The sequence below is a fragment of the Polypterus senegalus genome, chromosome 7 (genome assembly GCF_016835505.1).
Source record: "Polypterus senegalus isolate Bchr_013 chromosome 7, ASM1683550v1, whole genome shotgun sequence".
NCBI classification, from domain to species: Eukaryota; Metazoa; Chordata; class Cladistia; order Polypteriformes; family Polypteridae; genus Polypterus; species Polypterus senegalus.
Window position 1 is genome coordinate 81644777 of NC_053160.1, and position 22521 is coordinate 81667297.

Sequence of the window (22521 nt, forward strand, 5' to 3'; positions counted from 1 at the left end):
ACGTCCCACATTCTCCAAGCCGTTTTCAATTATATTGTTTAACTGTTCTGCCGACTGTGAAACAGAGAAGAGTAGCTAATGTAATTTTTTTATGCTTTTCCTTTTCTTATCTCACTTTAAAAACCAAAAAGTAAGTTCACAGGTTATTTGCAGAGTTTTGTTTAAATAACTGTTGTAGATGTTTTAGTTCATCTCAGTTCATTTATTTACTTTACAAAACATATTCACTGGGGTAGTTTGGCGCTCTGCCCGGGGATTTGTTCCTGCCTTGCGCCCTGTGCTGGTTGGGATTGGCTCTAGCAGACCCCCGTGACCCTGTGTTAGGATATAGCGGGTTGGAAGATGACTGACTGACAAACATATTCAATCTTGTTACACTCTTACATTTTCACTCAATGTTACTTTTGTTATGCAGTTTGGTTAATTCATAAATGCGTTTATAAAATGTAAGAAGCATACCTTTTTTGGATTAGTACTGAAAAAACAGTTTCCCAAAGTAAAACAGGGATATTTGAGTATAAAATAATGAGGAGAAATGAGGAGGGGTAATAGTTTAAAGAAAACAGTACTAAATAAACAAAAGATAAAACAAATCCTTCTGCTCCTATGCACCTAAAATCTGGAATAGCCTGCCAATAGGAATTCGCCAGGCTAATACAGTGGAGCACTTTATAAAACTGCTAAAAACACATTACTTTAACATAGCTTTGTCATAACTTCATTTTAGTTTAATCCTGATGCTCTGTATATTCAATTAATTGTCATTACTATTCATGGTGCCTCCAAAATCCGTACTAACCCCAGTCTCTCTTCTGTTCTTTTTCTGGTTTTCTGTGGTGGCGACCTGCGCCACCACCACCTAATCAAAGCACTGTGATGTCCCTACATTGATGGATTAAAGGCCAGAAGTCCATGTGACCGTCATCATCGAGTCCTTCCATGAGAACCCTGAATACAATGAGGACTGATTGAGGTAATTTATGTTAGGCAGAATGCCTAGAGGGGGCTGGGCGGTCTCATGGCCTGGAACCCCTGCAGATTTTATTTTTTCTCCAGCCATCTGGAGTTTTTTCTATGTTAATTAGTGTTCTCTTATTTTAATTCTTACTTTGTCTTTTTTCTCTTTTTTCATCATGTAAAGCACTTTGAGCTACATTATTTGTATGAAAATGTGCTATATAAATAAATGTTGTTGCTGTTGTTGCTCCTCTGGGTCTTATTACATAAATAATATAGGCCTTTGTCTGTTTGGTGGGGTGACTAACCTACCTGATAAAACACACAACTCCAAAAGAATTTCCACTCATCAAGGAGCAGCCTTTAAACACCATTTTGAGACACATTGAGATGTAGAGACAACCTTCTGAAGCTGCTGGGCAAACAGTTTGAATTTACTCTCTTAGAAATTTGTATCAATCTCTAATATCTGATCAGATTTAAAAGGTGTCGTTGATGGAGGCAGCTTCCATGCTCTGTGACTCAGAGTACAGTTGCAGCTGCTCCTAATTCTGAAGGACTTGTACTAGCCTTCTGCCATTCAACCATTATGTCACTCTTTGTAGTGCTTTCTAAGTGTTCTACTCCCTGTTATGTTACAGCCATTTGTTGTTCCCTGGCTTATGTTAATTTTCCCTTTTTTGTCATTTCTATTAATTTTGAACACATTATTTTGATGTTATTGTTTAGTGTAATTTTTGTTAAAATTATCTCCATTTATTATTTAGGATTTTTGTGTTTTATATATGTACTTAAAGGATACATTGCTTGTTTTCTGTGAATGGAGGCCCAAGAAGTAGGGCCACCACTGCATTACTGCTGAGGGACTGCCCTCAGCTTGTATATTTTGGGCTGGGGAGTGAATTCTTCTGAGACTCACTGAAGCTAAGCTGGTTGAGAATGGTATGTTATTTTACCCTCGTTTATGACTCTTTCCCTCTGTCTCTTGGATTTTGCTACTGGATTTTGGAATTATACTCACTTAAATTAGATTTCTTTGTTAGGCAAATACTTTTTGCCCTTATTTTGCCTTTTTTCATTTTTTATTCTCTTTTTATTAATTACAAATACATTCTTTGTTTATAAAGATTTTTGTTAGTCATGTCCTTCCTATTTATGGTTTTCACCTCTCCCTTGAAGATCGTTTTTGTATTTCTGGAATATTCATTAGTATTATACAACTTAATTTAATCTCATTGTCTAACCTGCCTAATCCAGATCAGGGTCACAGAGGCAGGGAGGAGACTACACGAGCTACAAACCCTAAGAAAGACAACAGGGCGAACACACACACACACTCTAACACCAAATACGCACTAGGGCCAATTTAGTCTCGCCAATTCACCTAAACTTCATGTCTTTGGACTGTTGGAGGAAACTGGTGCACCAAAAGGAGACCCATGCAGGCCCATGAAGAACATGCAAACTCCACACAGGGAGGAAAACTTGATCTTATGCACCATTTTGGGCCTGGACAGGCCTAGAAGTCTGCCGTTTGAGTTTGAGGTTAGGTTACTTAGGGCAAATTCTTATTTTGCATTTTACACCAGGGGAGGACTGGTCAGGTGCTGGATATTTTGAGATTTGCACCTCTTTTCAACATTTTGTGTGCAGTAAATCCCAACACACCTGGTCATTCACAGCTCATAATGTCCACATTGTCTTAAATACACTCTGACAATCATTATGAATTTTTTGCTCTCTCTTCTGTTGCCAAACATATGGTTGCCAAACATATCTATAAGCCATTGGAGCCCCTGACCCATCTCGACTCTGACTTGAGTATTAATGAGTGTCTTGTAAAAATAGTGACTTTAAATTCCAGCCATATACTCCTTTTTAAATGGCAGAAACCTAGGGTGGTCCAGATCTAATTATGCAATTTTCATTTCGCTATAACTTATTAAGTTTATTACATAGAAAATCACTCAAAATATCCCGGACTATCGAGAAGTGTGCAAACTGTTGACATGAAGAATCGTCTTCACTCCGAACTGGAATCGTCCACGCATAAATCAAAGTCATCCAGATGATCTGGATCTGCGTAATTAGATCTGGGCCACCCTATATATCAGCTTCCAGGCTGGCCACTGCTCATACTGGGGAGAAAGAGCTGTCCTAAAAATCCTTTTCTTGTCAGTTTGGACAGGTTCAGCTGGGTTCCATTTTTATGTCCTCTAGAGACACTCTCTCTCTCTTTCTTTCCCTCAGGTATTCATGAACATTCAATTTCTAGAGCATTTGTGCAACCACAGGTATTACTCCTCATAGTGCTGATTTAATTATCCATCCATCCATTATCCAACCCGCTATACCCTAACTACAGGTCACGGGTGTCTGATGGAGCCAATCCCAGCCAACACAGGGTGCAAGGCAGGAAACAAACCCTGGGCAGGGTGCCAGCCCACCGCAGTGATTTAATTATCTTTATATTACTTCTATCCTGCCCTTAACCTGTCCTGAGGTATCTTATTATTTCTTGTTTCATTGTGACTTATCAACGAGGAGAAGGAGGATGAGCTTAGGAGTATACACTGATAGCGTGTTGTCACACCACTACACGGTGTACCACCTGGATTGGGACCAGAGTGCAGCGGGTGACACCTCAGCATTACACTGGAACAATATGGAAAACCCATTAAAATAATTTCAGAATTTCACCTTCAAAGAAAGAATAAAAACATTAACTATCTAATCTAAAACTCAGAAGACAAGTCAAATCCTAATATGAAGTGTCTCCATGCATTGTGGCACTCTTTATAGAGCTCAAATACATTTTCAGTAGGAAAAAGGGTGTGGTATATTTCTAAAGATATTTGCTTTATTATTTTTTTTTCTCACCACAGAGGCATCTTTATATTGTACACAGAGTGCCGCATTACAGACACACATCACTGTCTGGTACAAGCTTCCCTTTCTGAGACCAGGCCCATCAGCTGCTGCATAAGAGCCCCATCAGCATTGCAGCACGAAGGAGGGCATGATTCAGCACTCCTCCCTGTCAAGCAGCCATCTGTAGTAAGACTCTCCTCATTATTTATCTACAAAGTAAAATGGCTTTAGTTTAATAGACTTCACCATTCTAACATACAGAAATGACATTACAAGATGTGGATAGCACACAATTGTGAAGTGCAGTTATTGAGTGAATCCTGTCCGATTTCATAATGTAAAGTCATTCATTAATTAAATCTTCATTTTCTTTGTCAGGTCACAAAGGTATTTAAAAAATGCAAGAGGCTTTAAAAGGATATATTATTTATCTAAACTGTATGCAGTGAACTGTAAAATGTACTTTTCTTTTACTTCTCTTAAGTTTGAATTCTTAGGGCAATTAAAATGAACTACTTTAGTTTAGAATTATGTGTGAATTACAGCATAAATGGAGTTGAGCATGAAAGTAATAAAATAACACATTCTTTTCTAGTTGTGTTTTGCTCATACAGCTCTATACAAAGCAAAAGATTGTTAGTCTGAAGAACTGAATAGCGTTAAAATGAAATATTTAATATTTACATTGTTATTAAAGCTTCGTATTTATAGAATGACTGGGTTGGGAGGTCACTATACTGAATGGCACTGTATAAAATAAGGTTGTTCATCTGTGTGTTATGATAAAAATATTAAAAGACTAAAATTATATTTAATTTGAATGTAAATTTCAGCAGGCAGTGCTAGTTTAGCTTTAGTTTTAGTTAACTCACTTGTTACAATTCAAAACCCTTAATTCTCCATTTTAGTTATAAACAGCTGCATTTAAGTTTTAATTGCTGCCTGTTTTCTTAAAGAGCCATCAGTTAATCCATCCATCCATTACCCAACCCACTATATCCTAACTACAGGGTCACAGGGGTCTGCTGGAGCCAATCCTAGCCAACACAGGGCACAAGGCTGGAAACAAACCCCGGGCAGGGCACCAGCCCACCACAGGGCATGCACACACACACACACTCACACACCAAGCACACACTAGGGACAATTTAGAATTGCTAATGCACCTAACCTACATGTCTTTAGACTGGGGGAGGAAACATCAGTTAATACTTAGGTGAAAATAACACAGGAACCACCAGCTCTCCATTTAAACTTGTGTGTACACATCATTGACGTAAGTGTGTTAATAAAATGTTTTGAAGTAAATGGGGGGAGTCCAAGAGGACAAAATATGTTCCAGACCACAAATGGATAATGTTCTGAGAAATTGAAAAACATACATTACAACATGATAAAGGTGTGTCTTCAAAGAATGAAAGAATTAACAAGCCATATTCTTAACTTTCAAGTTCCACTGTCTACTAGGCCTGGCTTCTAGTTACGGAACTGGTTGGAACAAAAAATCTGCTGCCACTGAGGCAATGCATGACCAAAATTGAAGACCAATGGCTTATAAACAGGAGATTCAAATCGTTGCTGTCATTTACAGTAGTGTTTTGATTAAAATGTTCTCGGATATTTTACAATGCTGTGCTCCATCCCAAATTTAAAACAGTATAAGAACATGTATCTGACAGACATATAGAATGTTAGGCCCTTTTTAGATATGAAACGGTTACATTAAGAAGAATGTGTAAATTCTAAAGGAATTCTCTAAATTTATCACTTTACAACTGACAGCAAATGTAATTACCTTAAAATACAAATGTTGGAAAGATGCGCTCTTAAGTTTCACATGGAAATCTGAGACAATGAGACAGAAACCTGATATCCAGCTAATCATTCCCCAGCACACCAATAAATATTGCATCACTTTCCAAAGCCTGGCCACTGGCTTTGGTATCAGATAGGTGATATGGAAAGTTTTTCTGGGGGTGTCAAGATTTTCCAACAAACCTGATAGTGAAATTCACCAAACCAAGACAACACTCAATATAAGGAGCAGGTTATTTTCAAAGTACACATCACCATCCAATTGTTACGAGCATTACGAGGGATATTTGTATTGTAAAGCTACTGAATGTATGAAAAAATTACTTCATCCAATAAGAAGACTGTTTGTTTTCTGATTTTTGACTGTTTGTAAATTAAAAAACAAACAGGACTGCTGCTACACCCAAACTGGAATAACAGACTAAAACTTGCATATAAAACCTTTGTTTTTCCCTTCTCTATGCTTCCTTCCTCCTCTTCATCTTTTCCCACTTCTATGTGGGGTCAACGTTCATAATTAACCTTCTGCCTGCACCTCCTCCTCAGTCAAACTCAGATCTTCTTTGACTTTAGCCATCCACCTCCACTTTGGCCTCACTCACTTTCTCTTCTCCTGCATTTCCATTCCCATCACTCTTTTGCCCACATATTCATTGCCTCTTGTCATCAAATGTCCTTACAACTTCAATCTGTTCTCCTGTACTTCCTTAGATATCTCTCTCACTTTGACTGTCTCACTTTTGTTTTTCCTTTAACATACAGCTTCTCATATTACTTGAAACAAAAGATTTTAGTAGCATTTTCCAAAATCCATCAAAAACTCGACTCAATAGGCTGAAAAAGCCAAAAATACAGTTTGACAACCAAAAAATAAAAATGTAAATAATCAGAAAACTAAGACTTTTTAAAACTAAGAAGTAAATAATTGTATTAACTATATGGAACTAAGCTAAATTTTATTATGATAATAAAAACATATCTCTATAAAATTAAACATGTCATAATTATTCATTGAAAATATATGTGGCCAAAAAATCTCTGGCAAATGTTCAGAATAGCTTTCTTGGCAACATGCAAAAAACAAAAATGTTATCCAAAGAAATATGTGCTAGTATAAAAATAAGTTTTAAAAAATTCCTTTAGGAGTTCTTTAGTTTCATTTTGTCTGGAAAGTTATTGTATTTGCACACTTTAGCGTTGTGACATAAACTACCTAATCACGAGTGTATTTTATGTTTTGTAATTTGCAAAATTATTTTGTAATGCTGGAAAAGCTTTCTGAGCTAGCAAGCTGTGAAAAACAGCACCATGGCAGAATGCTATGAATTGTAGTAATATGTAAAGAGTACCCAATCAAAATTTGAAATATATTCCCATATGAAAAAAAGCCAGTCATCAAGGCAGTCCATTCACTGCTTTATTTCTGCAGTGTCATGATGCATTCTTCCAGCAAGAATAGTTTTCTCTTTTTAAACTTATAAATTACAAATTCAGATCTGCTTGAAGGAAGCATATCACAGGAAAGGATTCCAAGTCCATTGGTATATTCTCTATGCTTGTTCTTACCCGTTATTGTTTCAAGGATGGAATTTACATTACCTTATGAAGTAGTTTAGATTAATTTCTTTTTATAATTAATATAACCTGACACTGACATTGTGAAAGGCTCTTGTGCCAGAGTTTGCTCCACTACCCCATTTTCAAAATATTATGTTACTTTACAAACTCAACATTATAGGTGTTCAGTTCTTTCTGATTGTGCCCACTAGGAAAGGAATTTTGTAAAAAATGATTACTGTACTTTGCAAAATCACCAGTCCAAAAACAATTGCTGCCCAGATATTCATAAACCAATACTGCACAGACTAACCAAATAACAAGTGTTGCAGAATTGTACTGAAGGCCGGAAGATAATGAAAGGACAACAAAAACTAAATTTAGCAAAAGTAAACATCTGAGTGTCCAAGGTTACTGGTGCCGTATCCAGAGTTAGATACGTCTCTTTGCCAAAGTTGCACATATAAAAACTGGCTCCCACATAACCCTGAACTTGACAAGCATGCTGGAAAATGGATGGCTTTATGGATGGATGGATGGATGGTCTAGAAAGCTAACCCTTCCTTGAGCAATCTAATAACATAATGGAGCCATAGTGGTGCAGTGGTTATTGGTGCTATTTCATGGATACAGCCGCCTAGATTGATATTCTGCTATTAGACGTTACCTGTGTGGCATCTGCAGGTTCTCTGTGCTTATATGATTTTTCTCCAGGTACTGCTGTTTTCCTGCTCATATACAAAGATGTGCATGTTAGGTTATTGTGCCTTTTCTAAAATGGCCTTGTGTGAGTCTGGGAGTGTACTTGAGTGTGTCCTGCAATTTACTGGTATGACTTCAGGTTTTGTTACTCCATGTTATGGTATGTTATTATATAAAACAATAAGAAATATGATACAGCGAAAGCTAAAACTGTGGTTGTGTTGTTTAGTGTCGCATGAAGAGCTCCACAGCTGGAAATCTGCACAACAATAGAATCAGTCTGTTGATGCAGCTTTTCTTGCTCTTTCACTATTGGCATTCACATTCAGTGATGAAAGAATTCACTCAGCCAGATGAAGGAGATGCTAAGATGGCCAGAAAAAATGATGAGACAAACGGAACCATTATTTTACACAGCACATTTCCATAGTAAACGCTACCTCAGGGTACTGTACAATCATGGAGCTATGTTACATTTTTTACACATATTTAAGTTTTACAAATTAAGCACAGGACAGTTAAGCGACTTGCTCAGAGTCAACATGACTGGGATTGAATCCATTGCTTTCCAAACAAGGCCTTAGCCATTAAACAACATCACTTCAAGATGACAATGAACACATAAGAACAAACACTATTTTTGTTGTATTTCTGCTGATTTTCATTTGGTCCCTAAATTTTTGGATAACTAGGGGGCTTTGCCCCCAGCATGCTTCGCTCGCCAACCCCCTGGCCTGCGCTACATGCCAGCCACTTCACATCACTGCTGCTTGCGTATGTGGATTTCACTTGCACCAAACAACAAATCTTATAATTCTCATGGACATGCCTCTTCATTGGGAAGAGACACTACTTTTCCCTGATGGCAACACAAATTAGACGATCTACAAGTCTCCGACTTAAAAGTTTAAATCCAAACAATATATTTGATGTCTTTTCAATGTTCTGTTATTTCACCGAATAATAATTTACATTTGTTTGCGCTAATGCGATCTTTACTATCATTTTTTTTTTTTAACTTTTGAATTTTAGTACTTTCATTATCTCTAACCTGCTCTGCCTGTGTATCACGCCAACATTTTTGAATTCCTTATGACGTTCTACATTATTTCCGGCCCCGGGCGTGGTTAAATCTCTTGGTACAAAGTCTCATCTCGCAGGACATGAAGGTGTCTCTCTGAAAAAGTCACGTCTTCTCTCAGGCTAAAAAGTCTCGTCTCATTCCAGGATTTTTTTTATTATAATACAGAGATGTTCTTAGCACCTAACAAAATTCCAACAGGATGGCAATTTAAACGAATCAAAATATTACAGTAATTAGTGTTGCTGTAAAAGTAAAAATGTATTTTGCTGAAGTGTTTTTTTCTCCTCTTCTTGTTCTTGTTTTACATGAAATTATTTCCCAGCTGTTAGGGGTCAGCAATTCAGATTCTTTGTCTTCATTTATCAATGTCTGCAGCATCTTCTACCCTCAGACCCAGTATCTTCAAATCTCCTGCTACTAACTTTCTCCACCTTAAGTCCTATCACACCATGTGACTTCACTCTAGTTTTCCTATGATGAGTCGGCAACACACTCACCATTAACTCAGTCAGACAGGTCTTCGACTTGACCCGACAAAATCAAACAGCTATGAATGTAAGGTAATTTGTCCTACTCGTGTAATTTGACATCCTCAAGGCAATGAGGTCCAACAACTGCAGTCTGTTAGATTAACTTGCTCTTTAATAATAAATCGTGTCATGTGCCACCAGCTTTAGCCTTAACCTTAGACTACAGTCTTACAGAACTTTTCTTTGTGATATTTTAATGATTTATAGCTTCTCCCACTTCCTTTTTATCCATCCTACTCCAGCTCTTCATTATTGGTGTTTTAAGCACATTTTGCCATAAACTCTGAACCCAGATTTTTGGAGTGGTTCACTTGTGTTAGCTCTTAGCTCTGGCTAATACACCTGTTCCTTCATCTCCTCCTTTACTACACACCATAATTTCTGTTTTTACGGCATTTGCTCTTAATCCTTTGTGTTCCAGGGCATCTTGCCAAATCCATATTCTTTTTTGTTTGCTCAGGTTACATCATCAGCAAAGAGCAGTTCCTTCAACTCTTCATTTCTTTCTGATGGTATCACACAGTATAACCCTCACCAATACAAAAGGTATGGTCTGAGTGTTCAAACCTTACTTATTTTAAAAGGGTCAGCTTCTGCGCTTCCCATTTGTATGACAGCATTTGACTGGCGTACCTTTCCAGGATTATTCTAATTATAATTCCAGAACCCTTTTTTTAAGATACCAGCTTAATTTCTTTGTAGAAACTTCTATGAAATACCTCATACATTTTAATTGATCTGCGGTGGGCTGGCACCCTGCCCGGGGTTTGTTTCCTTCCTTGCGCCCTGGGTTGGCTGGGATTGGCTCCAGCAGAACCCTGTGACCCTATAGTTAGGATATAGCAGGTTGGATAATGGATGGATGGATGGATGGATTTTAATTGATAATTACTAATAATACATGTCTTTCTGTGCCATTGGATTCCTGGAGTTTGGCCCTTGGTTTATTTTTTATTAATAGTTCTGAATTCTGTCTATGCATAATTTTGTTAGCCACTTTTCAACTACAGGCTCAATAGAATAAGGTTGTAGGAACAGCACAAAATCATGCTGTCAGTGAAACTGGCGGCTTCAAATTGGCCGAGGAGGAATGTTTTGTGTTTATATAGTAGTCTGCCAGTGGTAGACTAGCGACCGGTTCTGCTTGTTCTGTACTGCTGCTAGTCAGAGTTTGGTCACTTTCCACTTGTACTGAATTTACTTGGTATGCAACTGAAAAGGTGGGTATCCAAATTTGAAGCAGTTTTTTACTATTTGTACTTTGTAAACCTTTTTTTTTTTTTTACCATTCCTACCAATAGCTTGTACTTTCAAATATGTATCAAATGCATGCTAGAAAGCCAACAGATTACTCAGCTACTACATGTTGGAGAATACCGTTCTTCATAGTTTTCAGATAAAGTAGATTTTAGCATGAGACATTACGGACAGAACCAAGGTGTCATTGGACAGGCACAGTCAATATAATTATAGATACAGTAAGTAGTTTAATTCAAAATTCAAAATTGACAATGACAGGAGCAAACTTTTGGAACAAAAGTAGCAAGTGCTTCCAGAAAATCACAAATTGGGAAAAACCGAGATGCAAAAATGTGACGTCTGTTACAAACACGTTCTCATCATTTACTAGAATATTAGAAGACATGTTAGTAGGGCACTGCCTGCTAACCGAGTACCTCAGAGTCAAAGCTCACTGAGATGGAATTATAAATGGAGAAGCATCGTATTTTCAAAAGTAAAAGTCTTTGTTGCAAGATTTGTCAAAAATACAACCACACCTTAGAAACAAAGAAATGATCAAACATAAAACTGGACAGGATGGCCTCACTTAATCCCTGGAGAGTTTATGTTAAATTCTCATTTATGACCCAGCAATACATTATTACTGACCACAATTAACACATTTACACACTTTTAGTTTCTTGAAAACTTAAAGAAGAGTTTTCGGTCTTATACCATTTTATACAGGTTATTCATCCTAAAAAGAACTTTAAAAGTATGCAACTATGGAGAACTGCATTTAATAGTATTTAACATGCTGCACGTTGGTCGAACATACAAATAAAGATTTCTGCTTACTCAGTGTGCACGACAATATTATTGCTATTAGAAAATGGGTGAATGCCATGAGTGTCTAACTCAAGTCAAGTCTATTTTCATGTGTACATCGTATTCCTCACTGTATGGTAATGCATTTGGCTGGAATTACAGTGGTGAAAATATTAATTATACATATTTAACTTCAAGGGTGGCACGGTGGCGCACTGGTAGCGCTGCTGCCTCGCAGTTAGGAGATCCAGGTTCGCTTCCCAGGTCCTCCCTGCGTGGAGTTTGCATTTTCTCCCCGTGTCTGCGTGGGTTTCCTCCGGGCGCTCCGGTTTCCTCCCACAGTCCAAAGACATGCAGGTTAGGTGGATTGGCGATTCTAAATTGGCCCTAGTGTGTGCTTGGTTTGTGGGTGTGTTTGTATGTGTCCTGCGGTGGGTTGGCACCCTGCCCAGGATTGGTTCCTGCCTTGTGCCCTGTGTTGGCTGGGATTGGCTGCAGCAGACCCCCGTGACCCTGTGTTCGGATTCAGCGGGTTGGAAAATGGATAGATGGATATTTAACTTCCCCGCTGACTCACCTTCTGTGTACTCATTCACCAGACCCATGGCTGGCATCACACTGCATAGCTGTCAAGTCTGACAGCATGTCAGTTAATGAATGTTGTTACCTCTGACCCTGATTATCAGACTCCTTAACAACTTTTCAGTACGGTTTCAAAAGCAATGGGCATTTATCATAATAAGGTCAGCAGCCAGAAGTGGTCAACAAAGCAGTATATAACTGCATCCGGTCTTCTCTGGTGCATCAGTTCTCTACATCACTTAACTCTGTCAAAATTTGGCCATCAAAATGTGTTCAGATTAGTAGAGCATTATTCTGATGGAAAATGGTTTAAGTTTTTTTTGAACAGTTTATTTTAACTGTAGAGTTAAGACACTGAGGATAGTTTAACACAACTGTGTCATTTTGTCTGATATTACCAACATGTATAAATGCATCATTAGCAAGCTTCTGTTAAGTTGCAGCAACTGCAAGGGCCTAGTGATATAGTTAAATTAGTGAGAAGGTTAACATTTCACACATAAACGTTTTATTCATGAATAATTTAATGGCCTATGAGTAATCGCAAGTCAAAATGCTCTGAAAGTTAACCCAAAGTGAAATCTGCTAGAAAACCTGATAATGTTCAGATATTTTGTACATGGGAGGATGTTAAATAACAAGCCATGCTGCAGTTTTCATGATCTCCCTGCTTTGCTCACTTTAAATAAAATTTGCAGTCTATAATCAGGACAGCAGATGTTATTGAGTTGTTTAAGGAGGCCAACCAGACTGGGACTACGTTTAGCTTATTTTATTCTGCGCTGTTACCTACTGTAACCATATGAGCAGAATGAGTATGGAGACAGTAGGAACAACTTCAAACTGGCATTTATTTTGTGACAGAGTGAAATACAGCACTGCTCTCCAACGGCCAACAGCCACTGCACCAATTCCTTCTTTATCTCGCTTGACAAACTGCAAGCCTTCTCTGAACCAGTCACACATAGACAAGACATGATAGGGTTGGGAGAACATCCTCTTCTCAATGGGCTGGATCTACCATATTTGCCACCCTTAGTGAAGCTGTAAATGACACCCTGCCACATCATTTTCTTTGTGTGGAGTCATCACTGCCAGATCTGTACATAAACAAGTGAGACATAAGAGAGGGGCCAGGACTGGGGAGAGAAAGAAATATGGAGAGTTTGGATATAAAACAGTGAATTTACAATTTGAGAATGTTGAAGGAGACATTTGATTACTTATAGCAACACCTGTTTACAATGTTTCAGAAAAAGATGCGATTGAGGGATGAGTTTAGAAAACACATAGGAACTTGGCTATATTATTAGTTTATTTATTGCACTTTTGTTCCACATAATCAAATTACCCCTTAAACTATACTCTGTAACTCTTCAACCTAAATGGTAAATGTCATTTAAATTACTGAAATAAACTGACAACCTTAATATAATAAGAAAATTCAGTGAAACTGAAGTAAAATGGTTATCTTTAAACATTTACCCATCATTACTATTTACTGCACCCTTACTAGCATAGGCAAATAGTGCAATATCATTATACAATCAATGCACAACCTCAGAGAATTCTTTCCAGATCAGAGAGCTTTTCTAGTGCGCCAACAGCAAATCTTATAGATGGCGGTAAATAACGGATGATGATCCTTGCCAAGTTTTAACGCAAGTTTTAATGTAAGTTCATTTGAGACATGCTGATACTTTGAATTAAATAAGCCATTAGGAATGTTGCCTAGAGTTGCATCCCTGTTGCTATGTTGATAGTTTAATTTTATTTTGCCTTGTCTGTGTGTCCTATGCTATTCCAGTTTGATGATTATTATCTTCTTAATTACAGCCATTCTTTATGTATGTTGCAGCCTATGATTCACTCCCTACCACTGTTTATAATAAGATGACACCCATGAAAGCAAAATGAAAATTATGAACCTGAACCTGAAGAACATTAAAAAGAGAATGTTTTGTGTAAAGGGAGTCTCTGAGAAGACACCACCCATAATAGACTCCTATGACATTAAGACCAAACATTGTTAGTACACGAAAGCTATAAAACAATATAATCGGATAATTGAGTCCCAGTGTTTGTAAAGTCAGATTCAGTATTGTTTACGAAAAACACACAGAAGGGGAAATACAGGTTTCACACAGCACACTAGCAAAATAACTTGGGACTACATTACAAATGCAGCAGCCCAGCCAAGTGACACTGCATCTCAGTCACCATAACCTATGGAGACGGGCTGGTGGTGTTGGAAAGCGGTGCATATTGCGTGTTGGTCAAGTATGAAATTGAGAATCTCATTGGTGGATAGTAAATCTGAATTATACTGACTACATTAACAAAAAACATAGATTGCAATTCATCAAGAGGAAACCGAATGAAACGCTACAAACCACTTACCCATTTTTATAGTTGGGGATATGGCTGAGAAAAAGAGAATGATTGAGGACACACGTATTGAGAGAGTAATAGTCACCAATAACTTTCCTGTTACTTTACTTAAATTAATTCAAATATATAATGTGATCGGGTAATTCTGGTTTGATACCCCTGCTAACCTCCCACCACCGCCTTACAGATGCTGCCAGCATATGTACTATTGGTCCCTCAACATTGTGGTTCACAGAAACGTATCCACTATTTCCCCAAACCACACCCCCATAAAACCCACCCCTGCCGGGAAAATTACAATTTCCTGTGCTCCCCAATGGTGGATTAATGGATATGGACAGTCAGGCAGCTGTTACCACAGACAAGATTTTCAAGTTCAGTTGATGAAACTATTTCACAGTTTGCTTCATTGCCTCTTGGACGAGTAAGAAAAGAAACTAACCCACATCGAGAAAAAAGCTATAGTACTGTACTGTAAAATGGTAAAACACAGGGATTATTATAACGCTTATATACTCGCATAAAGTAATGCCCGATTTGCTAACCTAACAAAACCTCGGATACGTTGTTTTGACTCAAACATGTTTAAAGCCCGCCCGACGTCTGCCCTTTAAGGCCGAACGTGAAAATCAGGGCTTTTTACGATCACTCCAGGAGGTCATTTAAATCGTAACACCTGTCACCCTCCTTCATAGAACTGCAAACATCATCACAAGGTGTAACAGCGTTGTTATCAAAGGTGACAGTCGAGAGGAGAGCAGGTAATAAGTCTCAGTGGGACACCTGCTGCGGATTTTTTTCCCCTTCTGTTACAGGAATGATCAAAAACAATGGAAGTATAGCGGCAAAGAGAACAATATACAAAATAGCTCGTGCAAAAGACTTCCTTAAAGTTAATGACTATTAATTATACTCTGCAACAAGTTGCGAAAGAACAATCGGGAAGGCAAATCGGCAAACAGCAACATGTTACCCATCTGCCAAAAAAAAATATATATATATATATATATATATATATATATATATATATATATATATATATATATATATATATTGCATTTTAAATGTCAACATAAGCACTAATCATCTGGCCTCGTTTATGCTGGTCAATGGTCACTTCGCGAATGCAATGCGCCACTTCTTCCCCCGCCCAGTCGCATGTACTGTTTATACGTACATTTGAATTTCACTTACCTCGCCCTTTGTTATTCTTTCCACTATTGAGCCAAACTCGCTGATGTCCTCTGAGTCAGACATGCTGCTAGACATGCGTGTTCTATTAAAAAGCTATAATAAGAAAATTAACAACACTGCTGATGTCAAAAATGAGATGTTCGGGTGGGATGTTTAAACTGCGGTCTTTCAGTCGCTGCCCCGGCGTGCTAATGTGTATTTTTAGCGGCAACAGCGTTGGAAGGATTGATCAAAGGTATTCCATTTCTAAAATTAACAAAAAAGAAAGCCCGACCAACTCACAGCACACTGTAACGTGGGAAAGGATGAGATAACGGGACACGCGTGTTGTATGTCAGCGCACCGCCTGCAGCTACAATTCAATACGGGAGCAGGGCATTTAGTCTCATCATCGGTACCACCCCCACCCTCCCTCGTGTCCATCAGGGGGGCGTGGATGAGCAGATCTGATTTCAGGGAACTGAATTTGTGTGTGTGTGTGTGTGTGAGAGAGAGAGAGAGAGAGAGAGAGAGACGGAGAAAGAGAGAACTTGTGCAGCTTTTCTGCTGCGCTTGTCTGTTTCGTGCACGCAACACTCGAGCACTGTAAATTGTGAAATTTGAGGTGGCGGGGTCGCCCTGATTTGTCAAAAGGCATTTCACATAAAACAAACCCAAGAACCCTTTTAGAGAACAGTTGACCCCAACTGTTCTTACCCAACATATACGTATGCTACTTACCCCATGTTTATTCACTGTACCACAAGTGACAGTGATGATTTTATAAGGTTTTAGCTGTACAAAGAATGCTTGCCTTTAGAGCACAGTTAAGTAAATGTTTTTTTTTATCTTTACTTGACAACTGTGTGTTGCTCATTTATGAAAAATAAGTGAACAACTAATGTACTTTAGAACAGTAAGAAATTAGTTGAGGATTCTTACTGATCACTAACATGGTACGATTGCACATTACTAAGAAGCATAAGGAGAAAGGTTTGACTGTACATGTGCATTCCTTTTATGTTGTCACTTTGTCCAGTTCTGGTGCATGGGCAGAAGCACTAGGTGCTGCGCAACTATACTGCTGTACATGCATATGCCTTATGTATAGCAACAGAAGGCAGGGCTGGTCTGGCTTCCGAAATTGAATGGATGGACCCTTGCCTGTCTTAAAGAGCCAGGGGAGCCTGCCTGTCAGGGCTGTATACTCCTCCAGGGCACTAGGTGGCAACATCATTGGTTGAATCGCCCATGAGCACACCCGTGGGGCAACCTGATATTTGTAGAACCTGTGAGGTGCCGGGGGTGCTGAGAACAGTTATCTCTGCGTTGGTGGGGGGGCTTTGCTAACCCAGTAGTGCTTCCTCTGTGCAGTGCTGTGTACTCCCAGGTCCAGAATAAAAGGAGCTGCCTCACCTCACTTCAAAAGTCAGAGCCGGGAGGAGGAGGAAAAAGCTCATCAAGAGGAATGGTGGAAGAAAGGAAGGAAGGAAGGAAGGAAAGGTTAAGACTATTATATTATTTTGAGGAGCAAAAACCCTGTTTGAGGTACTGTCTCAAATGAAAAATAGTTATCTGTGCCAGGGCGGTGTGTTGTGTAGTTGTGCCAAGGGGTTCGTACTCTGAGATGCTCCCTAGAGGCCACAATATGTGCATGTACAGAATATGTATAAATATATAGATGTATGGGAAACTGTCCTGGGCACTGGCCCATCACAACACACACACATGCATGCTCAAGCCGTTACCCACATAAGGCCATCCAATTTAGTGATACCAATGAACTTATCCTCTCTTTCCAATCTTTAAATTGCTTCTTCAGAATGTAATACATAAAAGCAGTAAGGAAACCAAACTATTGTTAGATGCCAGTGTAACTCCACATGTACAGTATTTGTAGAGAAGACCTACTATAAAAGCCAACACTTGTGACATATGTGCCAATCCTTATAGCAGTCCAATAAAGTAGAGCCTCATGTACACACTTAATGGGATATCCTTCTTACTAGAATAATTTAAAGTCATCAGTCCTAAGAGAAACGCCACAAAAATACATGAAGAACATTCAATCTCCACATCGTAACCTGCTATTTGATACCAAAACGCTGAGGAAGGGACATTGTTGTGCCATTGTTATTTTATCTAAAAGTTCAAAGTTATTATTAATTTGCTGTTCAATAAATCAGTTACAATGCATAATGAAAAAGAACAGTACAGTATCAGTGTATTCAAATGCAGTCAAAATTTAGGACATTTAAAAACTGGATCCAAACATGAAATGAATTTAACAAAGATTTTCTTAATTGATAAGATGCAAAATATAAGCATGTTAGCCTATTAAATATAATGGGTGCAAGTTTCAGCACACTGTTTCTGCAAGTAATTAAATTAAATTGTAACATAAATTGTGACCTCTGTTTAATTCTGTACAACAGATACAGTATAAGGTGCTACTAATATAGTAGTTAATTATTCTGTAATTGAAATTCTATACGATATAAACATGCATATACAAAATATCACTGTAATATTTAACAAAGCACATAAGCAGTAATTGAACCTAAATCTAAAGTGCTTTACAAATCTGGCTCATGTGTACCTTCGGTTGACAGATGGTGCATTTCTGCTAATTCCATTCTAGTCTGCTGCAGGTCGCTAGGCATTATTGTTCTTGCATGTAGAAAACTAATAAGACAGAAGACGTGAGTTACCCCGCAGCTAAGTTCTCATGCTTCCTAACTGACTGGATGGTTTGATCCCAGGGTTTGCTACAATAAGAATAACTTTTTTTCATGCAAAGATAGCAAAAACATTTTTCAAGAATATTACTGTTTTGACTATTTTTAATAGTACTATTAAAAACAGATTGCATTGTGAAAACAAAAAGATGCTACTTGACAAACTTTCCCAATTGAAACACTAATGTCTAATTATAGTCTTGTGTGTTTCTCTCATTATTCTAAAAATAAAAGAAAGAAATCTCTCTATAGCATAAGCACATACGCAATTGCACATTATATTGTGAAAAAGATTATTTCAGTGGTCAATTCATGCCACCCATACTGCACAAGTAATGGTTGACAGAATGCTGTATAAATGTGTGTCTGATAAGATTTTTTTATGCTCCATTTTGTGATTAAGTCTTTTTTTGTGCTCTTTTTGATGGCTGTGAAAGCACATAAGGCATCTCAGATCCGGAGCTTACACATTGTAATAAGTGTACTGGCATCATTTTTGAGCACAAGTGATATTTTGGGTTATTTTTTCTTTAAATAGCACCTCTTTTATTTGGCACAGGAATTATATTTCTGACATCTTTAAAAAAATGACTAATTTTATAGTACAAGTTGATGAAGGTACAGACACAAAGACATGCAAAGGGTTGGGGTTCCAGACAGTAAAACCCATTTATTGCCAGTTGGTAAAAGTAACAAAGGAAAAAGTGCATTTGGACATCACCAGTGTCATCCTGAGCACATTGGTCAATTAAAATGGCGCCCTTAGGTTGTTCCTGGAGGCTGAAAGAGCCAGGCCATAGGTATAGTGAAGGCAGTTTCACTTTCCTTCATCTTGTCAAATGGTCACTTGGTCACAGAAGAAGATGACAAACACATGAGCTGCGGTGCAAATCCTTTCCCTGTGTTCCTATCGAATGTCTTCTAAATATAAGATTAGATATTAGATTAGATTGCTTCTTGGATATATACACACATCCATTTTCTGTACCACTTACCTAGTTAATGGTCACTGCAGCAGCGCCGAGTACATGGTAGGAGTCAACCTTGGAATGAACATAAGGCCATTGCTCCATGTAGATGACCCCCCAGCACTCCTGCTAATTGAAGATGGTTATTATTTTTATTTAAGGTAGCTGTTGGATATTTATTTCTTCGACACAATCCATCTTGATTGGAGAAGGCAAATTTAAAACTTATCAGTGCAAGGCAGTGGAGAAGAAGATAGATAACTTCAATAAGTTATACCTCAAAAATCTATCAATGATCTTGTCTGGAACTATCACTGTGTATATTAGGTTAATTTATACACCGTGATGTTTTGTTTCAAGAAAAAAAAAGAATCTAATATATCTAAACATAAACCTGAGATTTTAGTATATATTAAATGGACATCACAGAGTAGAGAATATTTTATTATATAAAATTAAATGAAAGAAAAAAGATAACCGTTTCTCCTTTCATATTTGGACAGAATTTGAGGCCCGTCTGTGTCTAAATAATGCAAAATATTTACCTTTGTGGGGTAATATCTGCTGAATTTACTCTAAAATCAACAAGCAGCTAACCTTTTCCTGTGCTAATACTTGTGCCAAGATTCATTAAGATTCTGTTATTATGGACATAAACTGATAATCGTGACACCCAGACACACAAATGTTGGTCAGGTTGTGTTCAGGGTGACCTGAAATGTTGTGTATCTGTAAAAAAAAAAAAAAATCAAAATTTTGACTGCCTTATAATAATAATAATACATATTGTCACACACGTGCGAGTAGGAGGCAGCTAAAGGGTTTGAGTAAGTGTAATAAAACATCTGATCAGGGGGCAGCGGAGTGTGCTGACTGTCTTTCTCAGTTCCCTATAGACCTTTCCCGGGAAATCCTGCAAGGTTCCGGCGCCTCAGAAGACGTCACTTCCAAAGCCGGCCCCTTTGATAACGTCACTTCCGAAGCCGGCCCCTATGATGACGTCATTTCCGAAGCCGGCCCCTTTGATGACGTCACTTCTGGTTCCAGCTCCTTTGCTGACATCAGTTCCTCTCCAGAGCTTTAAAGCCTCCATCTTGGGCTACTATAGCTAGTTCTGTTGTGGACTCTGTTCTATGCACATCGTGCTTCAAAAACTTAAACTTTTGCAGCTGGGAAAAACAATATACGGGTGGCTGCCCCAAACCTTTATGATGTCTTTGGCGTATTCTTATCACAATATATATATATGGTACATACAATGGATTTAGAAGGTATTAAGATGCTTTCACTTTCTGCACACTTTATTGTCCATCCATCCATCCATTTTCCAACCCACTGAAGCCGAACACAGGGTCAAAGGGGTCTGCTGGAGCCAATCCCAGCCAACACAGGAACCAATCCTGGGCAGGGTGCCAACCCACCGCAGGACAACACTTTATTGTGTTGTAGATTTAATTTTCAACTTATAAATTTGTCATTTATGTCCCTCAATCTACACCCATTATCACAAAATGATAAAGTGAAATCAACGTTTCAGAAAGGTTTGGAAATTTACTAAAAATCAAAAACGGAAATCTTTGATTCATGTAAGTATTCAGACCCTTAATTCAGTACTTTAAGAAGTCTCTTTGGCAACAACTACAGCTTTAAGTCTTCTTGGGTAAGTTTCCACAACCTTTGCACACACTGATTTGAGTATTTTATCCCAATCTTTCTTGAAGATCCTTTCAAGTTATGCTAGAATGACTGGGAAGCGTCTGTAAACTGCCATCACGTGGTTTCTTCACAGATGTTCTATACCGGGGTCGGCAACCCATGGTATGGCACATGAAGTGATTTTCAATGGCACTCTGACTGAATTAAAATATAGTAAAATATTATATTTTAATTACAGTGCACACGTTTGCGGCCTCACTCACATGTAAATGGAAACCATGTGTTCAGTGCAGGCCATGGTACGTTAAAATAAACCTCGTTATTATATTTTAATTACAGCGCATGTGTTGGTGCTCCACATCCCCACCTACGTTTCACACATACAACTCAAATGTAATGGGAAACCATGTGTTCAGTGCAGGCTGTAGTACATTAAAACAAACCTCTTGTTATTATTAAGTAATTTACTGTCCTAAAATGACTCATAAAAGACAAAAACTTGATGTTCGCTCTTTACAAGACTCTTGGACGAATGAATATGGATTTGTACAACAAAAAGATTGTGCTGTGTGTCCATTATGCTGTGAAAGTGTCATGTGTCGTACGTCAAGACATTATCAAACTAAACATCAGTCCACATTTAAAAACTCTGATGAGACAAGTGAAGCTATGAAAAGGGCTGTGTCTGGCTTTAAGAAACAAACTACTTATTTTAGTCAAATAATTGGAACCAAAAATAAAGCCACCGAATGTAGTTATACAAGTACTTTGCATTAATTGATTAATAGCTCTGATTAATAATTAAAAAATGATTAATCATATTAGAATTCTTGATAATTTTTTCTTATTCAAACTATGTATTTTGTATTGAAAAAACTTGTTATTTTTAATAAATGTGTTCAAAATTAAAATTTGGCAAAACATTCTTTTCACCATATGATCCTATGTATTTTAAAATATTGAATGATCAGTAATATAAGATCCGGTTATAATGGGCTTCAAAAGTATATATTTTTATATTATACCATTATAACCGGACCAATTTTGATACTATATATAACAAAATTGATAGAATCATGTCGGCACGTGGAATAGCATTTTAACGTAGGTTTGGCAGGACACCACTGAAAGGTTGTTGACCCCTGTTCTATATAGTTTAATTCTTGGCTTTGCCTGGACCACTCAAGAACAGTCAGAGTCGTGTTCTTAAGACACTCCAGAGTTCCCTTGGCTATATGCCTTGGGTCATTGTTGTGCTGGAAGGAGACCCAGTCTGTGGTAGCAAGGAGTCTTGAGCAGGTTTTCTTCAAGGTACTATCTATATTTGGCTGCATTCATCCTTCTCTCAGTTCTGACCAGTCTCCCTGTTCCCATCACTGAGAGGGAACCCCATAGCGTGATGCTGCTGCCACCACCATGCTTCATTGTAGGGATGGTATTAGGCAGGT

At 38.0% G+C, this 22521-nt stretch overlaps 1 protein-coding gene across 3 annotated transcripts in view; it reads right to left on the reverse strand.

Moving 5' to 3' along the window:
• trim36 (tripartite motif containing 36) overlaps positions 1 to 16103 on the reverse strand; it is a 75492-nt gene extending 59389 nt beyond the window's left edge. The window contains exons 1-2 of one of the 3 annotated variants that reach the window (XM_039758943.1): positions 16015 to 16033; positions 15733 to 15825 (exon numbers count right to left, since the gene is read on the reverse strand). In XM_039758943.1, coding sequence (XP_039614877.1) covers positions 15733 to 15807 — 75 coding nt within the window. In that variant the 5' untranslated portion in view covers positions 15808 to 15825; positions 16015 to 16033. Of the gene's footprint in view, positions 1 to 15732 lie in introns of all 3 variants that reach the window. The other 2 variants (XM_039758947.1, XM_039758944.1) reach the window with 2 other exon arrangements.
• Positions 16104 to 22521: the final 6418 nt, after the last annotated feature.